This window comes from Macaca mulatta, chromosome 14 (genome assembly GCF_049350105.2).
Source record: "Macaca mulatta isolate MMU2019108-1 chromosome 14, T2T-MMU8v2.0, whole genome shotgun sequence".
NCBI lineage: Eukaryota > Metazoa > Chordata > Mammalia > Primates > Cercopithecidae > Macaca > Macaca mulatta.
In genome coordinates this window covers 2876637-2895811 of record NC_133419.1, presented here as the reverse complement: position 1 = coordinate 2895811, position 19175 = coordinate 2876637, and the positions used below count along the sequence as shown (strand labels likewise).

The 19175-nt window shown below is 41.4% G+C and overlaps 1 protein-coding gene across 25 annotated transcripts in view; it reads left to right on the top strand.

Moving 5' to 3' along the window:
* Nucleotides 1–19175, top strand: part of NAP1L4 (nucleosome assembly protein 1 like 4) — a 47783-nt gene that overhangs the window by 2349 nt on the left and 26259 nt on the right. For 14 of the 25 annotated variants that reach the window (XM_077961745.1, XM_077961750.1, XM_015113379.3 and 11 more), the window contains exons 2-8: nt 1569–1603; nt 8791–8821; nt 9692–9750; nt 12219–12318; nt 16289–16430; nt 17000–17086; nt 18583–18714. In XM_077961745.1, the coding sequence (XP_077817871.1) occupies nt 8808–8821; nt 9692–9750; nt 12219–12318; nt 16289–16430; nt 17000–17086; nt 18583–18714 (534 nt within the window). In that variant the 5' untranslated portion in view covers nt 1569–1603; nt 8791–8807. The remainder of the gene's footprint in view (nt 1–1568; nt 1604–8790; nt 8822–9691; nt 9751–12218; nt 12319–16288; nt 16431–16999; nt 17087–18582; nt 18715–19175) is intronic. The other 11 variants (XM_028833077.2, XM_028833078.2, XM_015113378.3 and 8 more) reach the window with 2 other exon arrangements.

Below are 19175 nucleotides of genomic sequence, written 5' to 3'. Positions count from 1 at the left end.
GAACCACCGCGCCCGGCCTACTGCTGTCTTAAATAGCTGTTATTACATATCCAGTTGCAGCCTTTTTTTTTTTTTCTGGTTGAGCAGTGTTATTGCTTCAGAATGTCTGCAGTTATTTGTGCCTATATGTCATGGCATCTTAACACTTTTGTGAATTTTGTTTTGTAAGCTTTAAATCCGGTACTTTTTTTCAAAATGAATATGGAGTAGTCATTGGAGAAATTGGTTGAATTCTTTGCAGTAGCAAATAAATTGTATTCATTTTTAAGTTTGATAACCTTGGTAAACTGAATTCTGCAAAGTTTACACGTGTTTTAGGATCCCCTCAAAATGTACAGGGCATTGTGTTTTGCAAAATAGCCATTTAGCCATCAGATTCTTCTGTAGAATTTTGATCTTTTTGCCCATGTGCGAGGTAGTTCTTATTTGTATGGAGATTAAGTACCTGCGGATGGGATATGTTCATCACCACTTTACAGTATGAATTTGAACTTGAAACTGAAGTGAAAACTTTTCTGTTAACCTGTCAGAGTTTTTAGTAGCCTCTTGTTATTGACCACATATTAATTCCCTATGTTAGTTATTCGAAGCTAAGTGTGGGGACTGAAATCTTTGTTTTTCTTATTTTGAGCAGTTGATAGTCTCTAGCATCAGGAGGAGGTGACCTCAAATATGTATGTATATATAGTAGTGCTTTTCTTCCTTCTCTTTCGTTGTCTGCAGTTTAAAAACTGTTGTGATAAGTTTATGTTGTACTTCCAAAAATGTTGCCAAAGAGCCTATATTTTTCCATTTGTTTTGGAAGAAAATTACTTTGTGGGCAAGAAGGTGATTTAAATTCCTGACGGCCTAAGAGGCGTCCGCTGTGTGAAATAGGCCGCTGCTGTTAGTGCTTGAGATCGATGATGGTTTGTATTTGGTTAAGACACAGAGATGGACTTGTTGGGAGTTTGGCCTGAGATCGCTAGCTGAGGAATGCTTGCTTTTTTTCTTGAAGGGAAATGTGTTTTAGGCATCCAGAGTAAAAAGCTGGTGTTACTTAGTTTGATTCTTCGACCACTATGGTGATAGGAAGTAGCCAGTCTGTGCAGGAAACTGCTGTTATCCGGCCTCAACTTAGTTTTTGTGGGACCTCTTGAGGTTAGCAAATTTATGCCTCCCAAAACTATAGTTGTAGGGTTTGTCTTTGAGCATATAGTAATGGAAAAACCCTTATCAATAGGTAGATAGTAAATAATTTTGTATTTGGCTGCTATGAAATTTTTAAGAAACAGTTTGTGGTGATGTGAATTTGTTTTCATCTGGCAGTCACTGGTTTTTCCACCCTGCCCTCTTAAGAGAACAGGGTTGCTTTAATTTGTTTGCCAGAACTTTAAATTTTGCATTTAGTAACAACAGAGGCATTGTGTTTTTGTAGTATGAAAACAACGAAAGATCACTTTGTGAACTTTACTTTTTGATATTGACCACTTGCTGTGTAGCCTTAAATTTCTTACAAGTATCCCCTGTTAACTGTTAAACACAAAATCTATGTTCATTTCATGTTCTTGGGACCTTTAAAAATGCAGCGTGCATTATCCGGAAAAGCCTGTTCAAAAACAAGGTGAGATGGTTTTTGTTTAATAAACTTGTGGTAGAAAGAATGAGTGTACACTTTTATGTGCAAAGGTTTTAAGTATAATAATTAAAATAGTACTTGTTTACTCAGTTACTGAAAAGTAGCTTTCAGTGATTTGCATCTATTTCCTTATTCATGAGCGTCTTCTATGTGCTGGGCACAGTTCTAGGTACTGGGGTCTCCCGCTGAATAAAACAGAAGTCTTTGCCCTTGTTTCTGCTATGGGAGACAGATGAACAAGTTAGATGGTGGCAGGTGCTTTTGAGAAACAGTGGAGAGGAGTAGGGACTTTGGTGGTTGCAATTTGAAATAGGTAGAGAGGGAAATGCCTTACTTTCAAGATGACAAGATCTTACGGTGTCTCACTCTGTCTCTCAGGCTGAAGTGCAGCGGCACAATCTCGGTTTACTGCAAGCTCTGCCTCCTGGGTTCACGCCATTCTCCCGCCTCAGCCTCCCGAGTAGCTGGGATTACAGGCGCCTGCCACCATGCCCGGCTAATTTTTTATATTGTTTAGTAGAGACGGGGTTTCACCGTGTTAGCCAGGATGGTCTCGATCTCCTGACCTCGTGATCTGCCCGTCTCGGCCTCTCAAAGTGCTGGGATTACAGGCATGAGCCACTGCACCTGGCCGACAAAATCTTTTAATATGTATTGGATTAAGAAGTTAGCGTCATTGAGTCATATACTAATGAACTGCCCAGAAAAGAAGGGTGAAGGAGATGGGAGTTTACGCCACAAGTAAACGTAGTGTTTCAGTTAAGGAAAGGAAATCATTTTTTACTTTCTTGAAACCCCAGGGCGTGGCACCCTACACGTCTCTGAAGAGAGTCTGCTGCTGTTTGGAGGCAGGTATTTCAGTAGATCTTGTAACCAAACCTCAATGACTAAAGCAGTGTCTCTCTGTGTCTTCAGAAACTGCTTGAGACAGGCACGTGTGTGCATGGAGTCCCGGACACCATGCATGCTGTGTACTGGTAACACAGAGACAAGCTGTCACTTGCTAGCAGTAAGTTAAGCAAGATTTCTTGGCAACCAGTCTCATCCCAAGTCTTGTGCTGGGCCCTAGAACCGCTGCATTGGGCAAGTAGACAGGCTCCCTGCCCTCGTGGAACTTGTTCTTTAGTGGGCAAACGTGTATTATTCATTGCTTTTTTTTTTTGGAGTTGGAGTCTCGCTCTGACACCCAGGCTGGAGTGCAGTGGCATGGTCTCAGCTCACTGCAACATCTGCCTCCCAGGTTCAAGCAATTCTGTCTCAGCCTCCCGAGTAGCTGGGATTACAGGTGCCTACCACCACGCCTGGGTAATATTTGTTCTTTTTAGTAGAGATGGGTTTCACCATATTGGTCAGGCTGGTCTCGAACTCCTGACCTCAGGTGATCTGGCCACCTGGGCCTCCCAAAGTTCTGGGATTACAGGCGTGAGGCGCCGTGCCCAGCCTGTTCATTGCTTTTAAACAGTATCATGGGCCTGGCACGGTGGCTCATGCCTGTAATCCCAGCACTTTGGGAGGCTGAGGTGGGCAGATCACCTGACGGTCAGGAGTGTGAGACCCTCTCCAGCCTGGGCGACAGAGCAAGACTCCACCTCAAAAAACAAAACAAAACAACAAAAAACATTATCGTGGAAAGTTTAACAACATGATTAACTTCTGATCCTGGAGAGTGGTAATGGTAGCCTGGATCAGGAGTCTACTGGTCAGGGCAATAAAAATGGAATCTGAAGTGTCTCAGGGCTTCGTATAATTGTCAGGTTTTGTGGGTGGGGGTGTTGGGGTGTCCTGCAGGGGTATCTTGATTCCTTCTGAGAACAGATCATTCCTTTGTCCCTTCTGATGTCCTAATCTAAAACACTACTCCTGGAAGATTTGAACCTGTACCCAGTGACCGGTCAGACTCCCTCTTGGATTGAGAATGTTGGATTGCCATTCCTCAGACTGAATGTGGGCCAAGCAATTGTGCTTTAGAAATTTATCTTAGAGGCCGGGCGCGGTGGCTCATGCCTGTAATCCCAGCACTTTGGGAGGCTGAGGCAGGTGGATCACCTGAGGTCGGGAGTTCAAGACCAAGCTTGGCCAACATGGTGAAACCCTGTCTCTACTGAAAATACAAAAAAAAAAAAAAAAAAAAAGCGCCACTCGGGAGGCTGAGGCAGGAGAATCGCTTGAACCCGGGAGGTGGAGGTTGCAGTGAGCTGAGATCGCGCCTCCAGCCTGGGCAACAAGAACAAAACTCTATCTCAAAAAAAAAAAAAAATTACTACCATCCCTAATTTTGTAGGATTTATAGGATGTAAGGAAATTATAAGGAGTCTTGTGAAAACAGTAATTACATTTGAATTAATTTTAATCCTTCAGTTATCTCCCATAAAGACACTGAGGACCTTTGAGTTTATTAAGACAGAGTAAATATATAAAAGTTTTGGGGAGTATGACCACACTGTCTTTTGTCTCTCAAGCATGGCCCAATTTTTTTTCCTTTCTTTCTTTTTTTCTTTTCTTTTTTTTTTTTTTTTTTTTTTTTTTGAGACTTGTCACCCAGGCTGGAGTCTAGTGGCGCCATCTTGGCTCGCTACAACCTCTGCCCCCCAGGTTCAAGCAGTTCTCCTGTCTCAGCCTTCTGAGTAGCTGGGACCACAGGCGTGTGCCACCATGCCCAGCTAATTTTTGTATTTTTAATGGAGATGGAGTTTCACCATGTTGGCCAGGCTGGCCTCGAACTCCCGACTTCATGTGATCCGCTCGCCTTGGTCTCCCAAAGTGCTGCCCAATTTTATAGTTACTCTAGCTATAGTAGATGTTTTCAGTTCAAAATTAGGAATGTAAGGTTATATTTTGTTACAAAAATCTTTTAAAATTTCATATGAAAACAGTTGTTTGGGGTAAAAGGAAGTTAATCCATAAAGAGGATTGTTACAGTGTCTAATATAAATAAAAGAACATTTGTGTAATCATGGGGATTCATTTTTTTTTCTCAACCCAATTAAAGATAAAAATTTGCTTGCCAGTTCAGATTTAGAATTGTAGACACAGTGAAAGTTTTTGATCTTGGGAGGGAATCTGAACTTTAGAAAACTTACAACATTCTTCTGCCTGGTATCCCTGTTATAATTTAATTTGATTGTCTTTTATTTATTTTTAATTATTAACACAAAAATTATATTTATGATGTACAATGTGATGTTTTGAAGTATACATTGTGGAATGGCTAAGTCAAATTAATTCACATTAAGTGATATACTGATTCTGACAAGAACACTTAAAATCTGCTCTCAGCAATTTTTCAATTATGTGATACATTGTTAACTATAGTCACCAGATTGTATAGATCCCTGGATTGCCTTTTAAAAGTGAGAGAACGTTCTGGATGAGTCTTTGGGCTCTGGTTTTATAAAACTAATATTAAACTGAACATATCAACATTTAAAACAAACATTTATTTTCCTCACACCTGTATATTTGATAGTTCCTTATAACTTTCTGTTTTAAGGGTGATAGGGATTGTTAAACAAAAATAAATAATTTGTGTTGCTGAAACTTGACTGAATTCTAGCTTGTTTATAATACCACCACTCTATGTTGTCTTTCCTTATACAGGTTGAGCACTCTTGATCCCAAAATCAAAAGTCCAAATGCTCCAAATTCTGAAACTTTGTTAGTGTTGACATTGATGTTACAAGTGGAAAATTACACACCTGACTTCATGTGATGGGTCACTATTAAAACTTTGTTTCATGCACAAAATTATTTAAAATAATGGTGTATAAAATTACCTTCAGTCTGTGTGAATAAGATGTGTAGGAAACATGAATGAATTTCATGTTTAGATTTGGGTCCCATCCCCAAGATACCTGATCATGTTTGTACAAATATTCCAAAATCTGAAACACTTCTGGTCCCAAGCATTTCAGATAAGAGATACTCAACCTGTATAAAGGGTGCAGTGTTTAAAGTAACTCAGTATGTTGGTTTCATATCAAGGAATAGATACAGTCTATATGCATGACGGTTACAAAAGTGAAAAGAGACCTGGCCTGCTGTTATGTACTAGGCAATTTATCTTCATTAACAGCTTTTCAAGTAGCCACTGAAGTTTTTGGATGATGATACTGAGATACAGAGGAAGGTTCTGCAGAAGAGCCTGAGTGGAAATGAGTATGGGGAAGTAGACAGGGTCTGAATTGATAGGAATGTGTATTCTGCAAAAGGTGACGGGGGAACCACTGAAGTGTGTTTTTTGTTAGTGTTTTGTTTTGTTTTTGTTTTTGTTTTTTGTCTTCGAGACGGAGTTTTCGTTCTTGTTGCCCAGGCTGGAGTGCAATGGCGCAATCTCGGCTTACTGTAAACTCCGCCTCCCGGGTTCAAGAGATTCTCCTGCCTCAGCCTCCTGAGTAGCTGAGATTACAGGGGTGCGCCACCATGCCCGGCTAATTTTGTATTTTTAGTAGAGATGGGTTTCTCCATGTTGGTCAGGCTGGTCTGGAACTCCCAACCTCAGGTGATTCACCTGCCTTGGCTGGGATTACAGGTGGGAGCCACTGTGCCTGGCCGCCATTAAAGGGTTTTTGAATGTTCACTGACTAGAGCTGGGTTTGGGTTGCTGCTGTAGTCATGGTGGTGAGCATAGCCAGCCATTGTAGGATTTGTTGTGCCTTTTTTTTTTTTTTGAGACAGGGTCTTTCTCTGTTGTCCAGGCTGGAGTTCAGTGGTACAATCATAGCTCACTGCAGCTGCCAGGCCTCCAGCTCCTGGGCTGAAGTGATGCTCCTGTCTCAGCCTCTCAAGTAGCTGGGACCAGAGGCATCAACTTCCGTGTCCGGCCTCTTTTTTTTTCCCCCTGTTTCTGTTTTGAGACAGTCTCACTCTGTCTCCCAGGCAGGAGTGCAGTGATGTTATTTCAGCTCACTGCAACCTCTGCCTCCTGTGCTCAAGCGATTCTCCTGCCTCAGCCCCCTGAGTAGCTGGGACTACAGGTTCACACCACCATGCCTGGCTAATTTTGTTTTGTTTTGTTTTCCTTTCTTTTTTTCTTTTTTCTTTTTTCTTTTTTTGTAGAAACAGGGTTTCCCCATGTTGCCCAGGCTGGTCTGAAACTCCTGAGCTTCAGGCAATCTGCCCACCTTGGCCTCCCAAAGTGCTGGGGTTATAGGCATGAACCACTGTGCCTGCTGCACTTTTTTTTTTTTCTTGGTTTTCATCTTCTTCATTAAAATGTAATTTAGTTTTTTGAAAAAGTGTGTAATACTTGTTGTATTTTGAATCTTAAAAATAGCACATTTTATTTCTAAACAAAAATTTTAAAAAGTAGTTGAGTTAATACAGAACAGTCATAGATCATAATTAGAGCTGTTTTTGTTAAATATAGAGGGTTTTTTTTTTGTTGTTGGTTTGTTTTACCCTAAACAACCATGGTTCTGTGGTTTGGGCTTCACTCAGGTACTGAAGAATGAATATTGACCAGTTTTCTGCTGGAACAATCCTTTAGCAAGGCCCTCAGGTGTATTTCCCACATCTGATTTTAAGGAACTTTATAACCACAACTGGGTTATTTTACATTTAAGGACCTTTTTAAGCTATGCATTTAGCTGTTACTTTAAAAGCATTTAGATTAGATTTTGAAATTGTATAGGCCAGGCATGTTGACTCACACTTGTAATCCCAACACTTTGGTAGGCTGAGGTGGGAAGATCTGTTGAGGCCAGGAGTTTGAGACCAGCCTGGGCAACTTAGCCAGACCCTAGCTCTACAAAAAATAAAATTAGCTGGGCATGGTGGCATGTGCCTATTGTCCCTGCTACTCAGGAGACTGAGATGGGAGGATTGCTTGAGCCCAGGACGTTGAGGCTGCAGTGAGCCAGGATTGCATAACTACACTGCAGCCTTGGTGACAGATTGAGATCCTGTCTCAAAAAAAATGATAAATTTTTTTTAGTTTTATTTATATCAAGTTCTGTTTAAGAAGTAAATGCCCTAGAACACACCCTTAATATTCAGCTACAATGTCATCTAATTCTACCAATATAGAAATAATCATCTTTTAAAGTGGGATAATACTGAGTATATTACACAAGGTTTTTACACAAGCAGTACATCCTCAGTGTAGAAGTAATGGAAGATATGGAATAAATGCAATTAGGAAATAATCCCATAAGCTTGAAAGTGTAAACACTAGTAAATGCTTTGAATTACTCTAAAATAATTGGGCTATCATTAATATATGTTTGTGTTGCCAAATGTATTATAAAAAATAAGGCAAATTAGAATTGACATTATTCTGAAGTCTGATTATTTTAGTGCCAATAAGAGAGTTTTCTTTCTTTTTTTTTTTTTTTTTAGATAGAGTTTCACTCTTGTCGCCCAGGCTGGAGTGCAATGGTGCGATCTCGGCTCACTGCAACCTCCGCCTCCTGGGTTCAAGTGATTCTCCTGCCTCAGCCTCCCAAGTAGCTGGGATTACAGGCATGCGCCACCATGCTCGGCTAATTTTGTAGTTTTAGTAGAGACGGGGTTTCACTATGTTGGTCAGGCGGGTCTTGAACTCCTGACCTCAAATGATCCACCCACCACGGCCTCCCAAAGTACTGGGATTACAGGCCAAGAAATTTTTTTTTGTTATTTTTTGTTTTTTTTTTTTTTTGAGGTGGAGTCTCGCTCTGTCGCCCAGGCTGGAGTGCAGTGGCCGGATCTCAGCTCACTGCAAGCTCCGCCTCCCGGGTTCACGCCATTCTCCTGCCTCAGCCTCCCAAGTAGCTGGGACTACAGGCGCCCACAACCGCGCCCGGCTAATTTTTTGTATTTTTAGTAGAGACGGGGTTTCACCGTGTTAGCCAGGATGGTTTCGATCTCCTGACCTCGTGATCTGCCTGTCTCGGCCTCCCAAAGTGCTAGGATTACAGGCTTGAGCCACCGCGCCCGGCCAAGAAATGTTTTTATGAGTAAAGTATGTGTGTGATGAAATGCACAGATCTGAAGTGTACAGTTTAATGAGCTTTAACAAATGTATACACCGAGGTAACCTCAGTCAAGATCTAGAACATTTTCATCACTCTAGAAAGTTCCCTCCTGTCCCTTCTAGTGGACTCAATCCCATAGACAACCATTGTTTAAAAAGTATATTGAACAAGTATTTTTGTTATATGAATATAATTATTACAACTCTTTTTAATTTATAGGGGATAAAAACACTCAGATGGCAGATCACAGGTAAGCCAAAGTGGACTTTGTTTATTGGAGTTTAAAATTCAGTTGGTGAGCAACAGCCAAGCCATATTTCAATAAATATTAGAATCAAAGTTAAATGCATTTCAGAGTCTAGCTGATGGCTCTTTTCTTGTGTATGTATTTGAGCACATAAAGAAATTACTTCAGACATGAACAGTGCCTCAGATGTTGATACTTACAGATCTTTTATGGAAAGCAATCATTTTGCTCTCCATGCTTTAACAAAACCCCTGGGGTGAAGTCAGGTAATTTTGACACTATCTTAACGGTCTGTAGTTGTCAGTGATCAAGTGGGAGATTTTGTTTTGTGGATTGAGGGTTACTTTTAGTTGTGTATATTGTTTGATGTTTATTTTTTATGAGGGAGTATGTCCAGGCATCTTTGAAAACTGTTTCATGGCTTATTTTACATTTGTTGTAGCTAATTTTACAAAGCCACTTTGGACACTGTCTTAACTTCGTAAGACTGCCTTACTCTGTCTGATCACATGAGCTGCTGACCAAACAGTAACATGTTTGTTGGTTGACGGGTTTGGTTTGAGGGTTGGGAGCAGATTTTTTGAGGAAAGAAGCTATAGAAATGAAAGCTGTCTAAGAAGCTTTGGCTAAGGTTGGAAATAAGAACTTTGTAGGGCTTTATGTTTGGGAGACGAGGGGGGTGTTAAGTAGTAGAATATTTTTATAGCAGGGAGGACAGCCTCTGAGATGACACATGCACATTAGTAGTTGTCTTCTCAAATCTGACGTCACTGTAGAGATGCCTCTTAATATATTGAATAAGAAACGTCCATTTGTGCTACTTCTTTGGAGCTTTCTTGACAATGATACTTTTTAAACGTACCGTTGTTTTAGTTTTTCAGATGGGGTTCCTTCAGATTCCGTGGAAGCTGCTAAAAATGCAAGTAATACAGGTCAGTTCACTGCACATGGAAAGTTTGCATCCAGTATGGGGAATCTTCCTCTCTCTTGGAAACATTAATACAAGTAAAGGATTCCTTCCTGTACTTCAGTGGTTTTAGGAAAGCTAGAGTAATTAAAATGAAAAATCAGTATCTTATTAATAAAAGATTTATTTATTATAGGAATTCAGACTCTACAGTAGTAAAGAGAAGAATAGTACAGTCTACCTTATTTTTTTTTTTTTTTTTTTTTTTTGAGACGGAGTCTCGCTGTGTCGCCCAGGCTGGAGTGCAGTGGCCGGATCTCAGCTCACTGCAAGCTCTGCCTCCCGGGTTTTTACGCCATTCTCCTGCCTCAGCCTCCCGAGTAGCCGGGACTACAGGCGCCCGCCACCTCGCCCGGCTAGTTTTTTGTATTTTTTAGTAGAGACGGGGTTTCACCGTGTTAGCCAGGATGGTCTCGAACTCCTGACCTCGTGATCCGCCCGTCTCGGCCTCCCAAAGTGCTGGGATTACAGGCTTGAGCCACCGTGCCCGGCCCAGTCTACCTTCTTGTACCTACCATCACTGAGCTTTAGTATTGATTAACAAATGACCAGTCTTTTTTCTTATTTTTGAGATGGAGCCTTGCTGTGTTACCCAGGCTGCTCTTGAACTCCTGGGCTTAAGCAATTTTCCTGCCTCAGCCTCCCAAGTAGTTGGGGCTGCAGGCACAGACCACTGCACCTGTCTTTTTTTTTTTTTTTTTTTTAATCTATACCCTTAACTTTCCTTCCTTTGGAAAGCAAATCCTAGGAATGTTATTTTGTTCATAAATTCGCAGATGTGATATCTTTCCCCCATTAAAAAAAAACCCTATATATCTGTACTCCCCACTCCCTCCAAACTGTTTGAAAGCAAGTGGTGGATATTTGTTTTCCTAAAACAATTTTACAGTGCCATTACCAAGAAACTTAGCATTGGAGCAATACCATTCTCTAATAGACAGTCATGCTCCTGTTTTCCCTGGTTTTCTCAGCAATTTTTACCCCACCCCCAAATCTAGCACCTACTCAAAGATCATGCGTTTTGTTTTGTTCTAGAGTCATCTCCCTACCTTTTGTATCTTTTATTAATAAATCAACACAGCAGCGTTCTGGGCCACTGTGGTCTTATAGAGTGCTCACAGTCTGGATTTGCCCAGTCGTTTCTTCCTGATGAGATTCAGGGTAAACATTTGGCAAGAAGGGCACACAGGTGACATGATGCAGTGGTCATTGCTTCCGGAGGCACAGTATGTTGGCTCGGCACCTGTCTGGGGACATTGTGATTGATTAAGACAATGCCTGCCAAACTTCTCTGTTACCAAGGTCCTTTCACCTTGGAAGCAATCTGTCAGGCACGTGTAGATATCCTCTTCTTTTTCAGCAAACTTTCACACAGTGGTTTTAGCACCCATTGATGTGTGTTTGTATATGCATGTAGTATTTACATACTATACATGTGTATACAATTTTATATATACAAATTATGTACCTTAAATATACTTCACGTGCTTCATGTTAGTGGTTGTGTTTGTAGTTCTGTTATAAATGTTTAAAATTGAGTGCCTACTTGGTGTGTTTGACTTACCCACATCATGGGAGAATACTCGGGATGGGAGAATACTTGGGTATGTACTGGCTCTAAGCAAGGGAAGGGCGCTAGGTTTGGGTTTCTATATTGTATCATTAAGAGGGAAATTGTTAAGAGTCTGTGTCATGAGCCAGATGTCTGCCACTCCTTAGTCACACAGCTGGGTAGAAGGACAGTCACTACCCTCTCAGGATCTCATTCATTGGTTTATTGGGAAATGGGCTTCTAAATACAAACATCTCGAGATTGTGAGCTCACTACACATGTAGGTTAGCAGTAAGTGGGGTGGAATGGTCAGAAGTACTTCCTGGAACGAGATGGGCTTAGGCAGAAGAACATTCAAGGCAGAGGCGAGAAGCACATGCAAAGAAAACTTAGGAAACAGTGCTGTCAGGGAGCTAGTGAGCCTTGGGCTCTCCTGGACTGTGAAGGCCGTGGCACCACAGTGAGCGAGGGAACTGGTGGATGCTCTTTCACTTTGAAAAACTGATCTCATCTCTGTTCTTGGCTTCTGGACACCACACTGGGACTTGGGGGTAGACCATGTGAACTTCCATTAATGATGTCCTCAATTGTTTAAGCCTGGGGGTTAAACAGCCGCAGTCCTGGTGAGAACCAGGACTCTCTAGGTATTTATTCAGTAAATTTGTAACTACCCATCAGGTGATTAACCTAGAGTATTAAATGCTCTTAAAATAAATTTTAATTATTTTCAAAACGTGTTTTAGAAGTCACTGGTATGTGTATTTAGAAATTAGTAGATGTAAATCTAGGCAAAGCTAAGTAGATATGTTACTCATTTTTGACTCTTGGCTATTGTGTGTGGTGGGCATATTTTAAATATGTTTGGTCTTAACTCTTCATAGAAAAGCTCACAGATCAGGTGATGCAGAATCCTCGAGTTTTGGCAGCTTTACAGGAGCGACTTGACAGTGTCCCCCACACCCCTTCCAGCTACATCGAAACGTAAGTGTGCTGTGAATCGGGTCTCATGCAATTTGGAGAAACAAAAGGAAAACAAAGGAAGAAACTGTTTTTCAGTTCCTCAAAACAGGAATAAATGGTTTTTTTTCATTCCAAGACATCGTCTGTGAGAGACAGGCACTGGGATATGAGAAGAATGACCCTACCCGGTGCTTAGTCTCAGAGTTTGCCTGGTGGACGGAAGAGAGTGACCTGTCAGTTTCTGATAGGAAGTGCACAGTGCCATCCTGTGGAGGGCTAGAGGACTTCACGGATCAGCCGAGTTGGGGAGGACAACTGGTGGCTCCTACATTAAACTAAGAGAACCGCTCCTTCCTGACTTACCCGCATGAGCCTGTGACACCAACACCTTAAAAAAAAAAAAAAAAAAAAAAAAAAAAAAAAGGGCATAGTACCAAATACCTGTGAGTTTTCACTACCCTCCAGCCTGGGTGACAGTGAGACTGTCTTTTTTAAAAAAAAAAAAAAAAGAAAAAAAAGTTAGAATCTTGCTATATTGCCTAGGCTGGTTTTGGTTTTGAACTCCTGGGCTTAATTGGTTCTCCTGCCTCAGCCTCCCAAAATGCTGGGATAACGAGTGAGCCATTGCACCTGGTTGACACCTTTCCTTTTTTTTTTTTTTTTTTGGAGACGGAGTCTGCTCTGTCGCCCAGCCTGGAGTGCAGTGGCCGGATCTCAGCTCACTGCAAGCTCCGCCTCCCGGGTTTACGCCATTCTCCTGCCTCAGCCTCCCGAGTAGCTGGGACTACAGGCGCCCGCCACCTCGCCCGGCTAGTTTTTTGTATTTTTTAGTAGAGACCGGGTTTCACCGGGTTAGCCAGGATGGTCTTGATCTCCTTACCTCGTGATTTGCCCGTCTCGGCCTCCCAAAGTGCTGGGATTACAGGCTTGAGCCACCGCACCTGGCCTGACACCTTTCCTTTCTTATGAGAGTCTTATGTCCTAAATGTATTGCACTATGAAAATGATAAGGATGGTGATCCTAAAATCCTAGGATGGCTCTTGTCAGGACCTCCCTGTCTTACTTCTGGAAGGAATTTTTGGTTTTTGAGTTGGAGTCTCACTTTGTTGCCCAGGCTGAAGTGCAGTGGCATGTAATAGCTCATTGTAACCTTGAACTTCTGAGTTCAAGTAATCCTTCTACCTCAGCCTTCAGAGTAGCTGGAACTATAAGCATGTATCACCATACCATGCCTGGCAATTTTTTTTTTTTTTGAAAGGGATGAGCTGTTACTGGGCTTCCATCTGTAATCGAGTCAAGGCTTGGTCTCCCAGGAGGCCCCACCTTCCAACTGGTTTCCCCGCTATTATGACAAGAAGGGGACCTTTATTTTTTATTTTTATTTTTTGAGACAGAGTCTCGCTCTGTCACCCAGGCTGGAGTGCGGTAACTTGGGATCTCAACAACTTCCGCCTTCCAGTTTCAAGTGATTCTCCTGCCTCAGTCTCCCGAGTAGCTGGAATTACAGGTGCACGCCACCACGCCCAGCTAATTTTTTGTATTTTTATTGTTCTGGGGTAGATATGCTGAACGTGCAGGTTTGTTACATAGGTATACATGTGCCATGGAGATTTGCTGCACGTGTTTTTTTTGTATTTTTAGTAGAGACAGGGTTTCGCCATGTTGGCCGGGCTGATCTCTAACTCCTGACCTCAGGTGATCTGCCCACCTTGGCCCCCCAAAGTGCTGGGATTACAGGCATGAGCCACAGCGCCCAGCCTAGAAGGGGACATTTAGAGTTTGCTTTGCCCATTTAGAAGCTTCTTGGGGATTACTTAGTGGGCCAGGTTTTTTGATTTTTTTTTTTGCAGACTACATTGATGGGATGGAGTGATACTGTGTAGGAGTGGCAAGAATTGAGAATGAGTAATGGTTTCTAGTTTTCTCGCTTTAGAAACTGGGTTGGTGGGGTGGCATTCTGTGAGAGGAACTGCTTGAGTGGGAACAAGTTTATGTGAGACTAGAAGTGGTTCCATATTGGCCATATTGCAGGAAAAGTGCCCGCAGATGGCTGGGTGTAGTTGGTATGAATGATTGAAGGACTGCTAGGGGCACACTAGGGTCCAGTTTGTTTAACATCCTTTGTCATTTTACTTCAGTTGGAAAGCTTCAAAAATTAAACTAATTTAAAATTGTATAATTAGCCAGGCGTGGTAGCTCACACCTGTAATCCTAGCACTTTGGGAGGCCAAGGCAGGCAGATCGTTTGAGCCCAGAAGTTCAAGACCAGCCTGGGCAACATGGTCAAACCCCATCTCTACAGGATGCAAAAAAACTAGCTGGGCATGGCTATGTGCCCCTGTAGTCCAGCTACTCGGAATGCTGAGGTGGGAGGATCATTTGAGCCCAGAAAGTTGAGGTTGTAGTGAGCCGAGATGGCACCACTGCACTGCAGCCTGGGCAACAGAGTGAGATCCTATCACAGTAAATGAATGAATGAATGAATGAATGATCAGTGCTGAAAAGAGGTACAAGTGGCAGTGGGAGTCTATGATTTTGTTAAATTCTTTTTGCTTTTCCCTTGTTCTCATCTACTACTAGCAGTAGTTCTAGAATGTTAAGCATTATTTGAGAGTCTAAACTAAGGACCTTTAGCTTGAGGTAACTGTGATTATATTTCACCCAGGAGAGTGGTCCTTTGGGATGCAAGGCAGTTGTTCTAATACCTCCCAGACCAGTGATATGTGTGTGTGAATTGCCTGCTGCTCTGTGCTGTGTGGTGTTGGAGGATAAGTCAAGTGCTTAGACTTGAGAACTCTGATCGTGTGAATGGGTATCTAAGATTCAGGACCCAGGGCCCTGCCCCAGGTAGATTATTTGGGTCTGTGATGAGGCCGGGAATCTGCTGTTCAGTCCACATGATTATGACCAGGGGCTTTGCTTTAAGCAAATAGTTTTGATAGGTTAAACAGGGATTTTTCTTCTGATTTATAGAAGTTATACATACAAACTAAAATATTTTTTAAAACATAGAACAGGATTGAGCAAACTCATAGTTGACCTGACTCTCAAGGACAAAGTTGTGTTGCCTGTGGTCTGTGTTTCTCAGATTTTTCCTCCAGTGTGTTAACAAGTATGGACTCCCACGTGGCACTAAATATTCCTGTACAATGTGATTATAAATAGGCCATATTTGAATACCGTTGAACTTCCATTGTCCAGTTTTTCACTTGTACAGATCTATCGATGGACAATCCAGCATAAATACTTGATTAGGATAAATTTTTTTTTCCTTTTGGTAAGATAGGGTCTTGCTCTGTTTCCCAAGCTGGAGTGCGGTAGCACAATCATAGCTCCCTGCTGCCTTGACCTCCCAGACTCAAGTGATCCTCCCACTTCAGCTTCCTGAGTAGCTGGGACTACAGGGGCACACTTGGCTAATTTTTTAAATTTTTTGTAGTGAGGGGTTTTGCTATATTGCTCAGGCTGGTCTTGTAGTCCTGCCCTCAAGCCGTCCTCCCACCTTGGCCTCCCAGAGTGGTGGGATTACAGGCATGAGCCACTGCACCCAGCCTTAAGGATAAATTCTTAGAAGTGGAATTACTGGGTCCAAAGAACACTTTCAGTATTTCTGCCCTTAAGAAAGATGAGTCAGAGGGCTTCTTGACCCTTAGCCTCGTAAAACCTAGGTGTTTTGTTTTGGTTTTTAATTGCCAATTTGGTAAGGAAAAGATGAGCATTCTTAAATGTTTGCATTCTTTTGGATATTTTATGAGATTGAATCTTTCTTCATGTTTGACAATTTGTGTTTTTTCTTTTGTGAATTATCTTTTCTGCCTCCTGTATCCTTTTTTTCCTATTGGGGTATTTGTCCTTTTCCTAATTTTTAAGAGGTCTTGTTCATTATGTTAATTCCATGTTAACCTAAATTTGTTTTAATAAAATTGAAAAGCATGGTGCCTTATTTTGCAGGCATGAGGATGTTGTATTTCTTACTCCTTTTTTTTTTAGTTTACCTAAAGCAGTAAAAAGAAGAATTAATGCATTGAAACAACTTCAGGTGAGATGTGCTCACATAGAAGCCAAGTTCTATGAAGAGGTACATGACTTGGAAAGAAAGTATGCAGCACTATACCAGCCTCTTTTTGACAAGGTAGGGAACTCTCTTAACGAATTTAATATACAGATAGTCTTCAACTTACGACGGTGTTAGGTTGTGATAAACCCATTATAAGTTGACAACATCTAGGGTAAGAACGCATCTAAGCTACCAAACATAGCTTAGTCTAGACTACCTTAAATAAGCTCAGAACACTTACATGAGCCTGCAGTCAGGCAAAATCATCTTCCACAAAGCCTATTTTATAATAAAGTGCTGAGTATCTCATGTAATGTATTGAACACTACACAGAGTGGAACAGAGTGTGGCTGTATTGGTACTCAAAGTGTGATGGCTTCTGCACCATCATGAAGTTGAAAATCTTTAGTTGAGCCATTGGAAATCAGGGACCGCCTTTATTTTAGATCTTTAGGTGAAACATCCAGATTTACCCAGGAAATCATTTAATATTTTTCTTTGAACCCTAAAATTTAGAATCTTAAAATAAGTTATAAAAATACCCAGTTTTCAAAGTCTTTTTGTAGACATTATTTATAAATTTAACTCTTGAGTTTCCAAGTAAGCTAATAACACAATTCTAATAAGGTCTCATTTTTATGTAGAGAAGAGAATTTATCACCGGTGATGTTGAACCAACAGATGCGGAATCGGAATGGCACAGTGAAAATGAAGAGGAAGAGAAATTGGCTGTAAGTCTTTTGAAAAATGTGACTTATGTTCTGTTTTAATACTATTAAAAATAAGCATTTTTTAATGATTTTTAATGACTAGTAAACTTACGTGCTTCTAGCAGTAGGTGCTGCTGCATCATTAGGTTGGGTTTAGATTCCTTTCTGATACTGATCTAGCATCTGGCACAGTACTGTCAGTTCATAGGAGGAGTAAGATGTAGTGCCATGTCAGTTATCTGTGGACAGGAGCATATTGAAATAAAGGATCAGACAATAAAGATTAAAACATCAGAGAAAGCAAAGATCAAGAAGAAATACCCCTGTGTTCTCAGTCACTGGAATATTGGGGGAGTTGTGAGGGGAGTGCCTTCCTGCTCAGTGGCGTGGACTAGCGTGCTCCCTGACAGGTGCTCAGCCAGTGGATTGGTTGCGTATGGTGGTTGTGGTATGGCCGTCAGTTACCTGCTCACAGCCGTGAAAGCTCCCAGTGTCAGCCTGATTTTATGTTTGGGAGACAAGTAACTTTTATCCTATAACTAACTTTTGGCATGGTTTTTTTCTTTTTTTTTTTTTTTTAAGGTATATGATAATTTTGGTAGCCTTATGTGTTTTTTGATCTTTTTAAAATATGTAGAACCTGGCCAAATTGAAGCCATGGCTGTGGATTGATACAGTTGTGAATCAGCTTCTAACAGCTCAAGGAAATCTGCCTTCGCTAATTTAAAAGGCCTATGAGATCATTTCATCATAACAATCCCATTTGGCAAGGCATTCAGAATCTCCCATAGTTCCATTTAGTGTTATGTTTTACCTCCCTTGGTCTACCTTTTCCCTGGGGCCTGATGTTATAAGACTCCCCTTCACTTTACCATGTACCCTTTCTGATCACTTTCTGATGCTTGCGTTATGTCCATGAACCAGCATTTATAGCCACCTGCTTAAAGCTGGATAAGTTGCTGAGCACTTTCTTGCTGCAGATACTGCTGCAGCAAATGTTTTTTTTTTTTTTTTTACTTCAACTTACTGCCCCTACCCCACAAATTTTAACCAGAGGTCAGATTATTAGTCCAAGTGAACTTACTGATCCTTGGACTGGACTTTTTTTTCCCAGTGATAGATGTTCTGCATATTTGCATTCCATTTCCTTAAGGTTGATGTACAGTCTTTGCATCTGCATTTGTGATGATGATTGTCTCAGGATGGCACCTCACAGAGTTAGCACTGGATGACCTTTCCCAGAGTTGGTGGCACTTTGTCATCTCTTCAGTTTCTTCGCCTTTGATGTGAAATCATAAGGAATTCCATGTGGATATAACGCCTTGACTGCTTTTTTCCCTCAGAAGCATCTGAGAAGTGTTGCATGGCACAGTGAATGGTTTGGAGATGCAGACTCTGAAAGAAAGGTTTTTGATCGGAGATAATACAGGATTTGGAAATGGTACTCTACATTAAGCCACTGCGTTATTTTTAAATTTGTATTTTTTGCGATCTTTTTGCATCTTTATTTTTTTTAGGGAGACATGAAAAATAAAGTAGTCATAACAGAAAAAGAAGCAGCAACAGCTGAAGAGCCAAATCCCAAAGGAATTCCAGAGTTCTGGTTTACCATCTTTAGAAATGTAGATATGCTAAGTGAATTAGTCCAGGTAAGCACATTTCTATCTTATAGAGAGATTATGTGGTAGTCTTCTAACATTACTTATCTATGGCATTTTTTTAAGCACTAAACTGGGCGTTGAAAGGTTGTTCATAGTGGGCGGAAGGGCACTTTCTGTGACCAGGACCTAAGGTGAGCAGTCCTGATCTCACAGTGAATGGTTTATTCACAGTGGGGCTTCCACGCTGTCTTTTGCAGTTCTTGGTGGAAAGCCAGGCAGCTCAGCCTGATCCAAAACTTTCAAATCAATTCCTTTTACCTCCTGTAAACGTCTGTTGTCTCGCCTGTGAATAGATTCAAGAGCGCATCTGTGTCTTACTGTGGTGTGAGTGCGCAGGAAAGGGTGAGGGCGGGAGACCAGAGTAGGAGAATGAATTTTGAAGGGATAAGTTCTGTGTGTGTGTATACACACACACATCCCAGTGAATTTTTGAACAAGTTGCTAATATT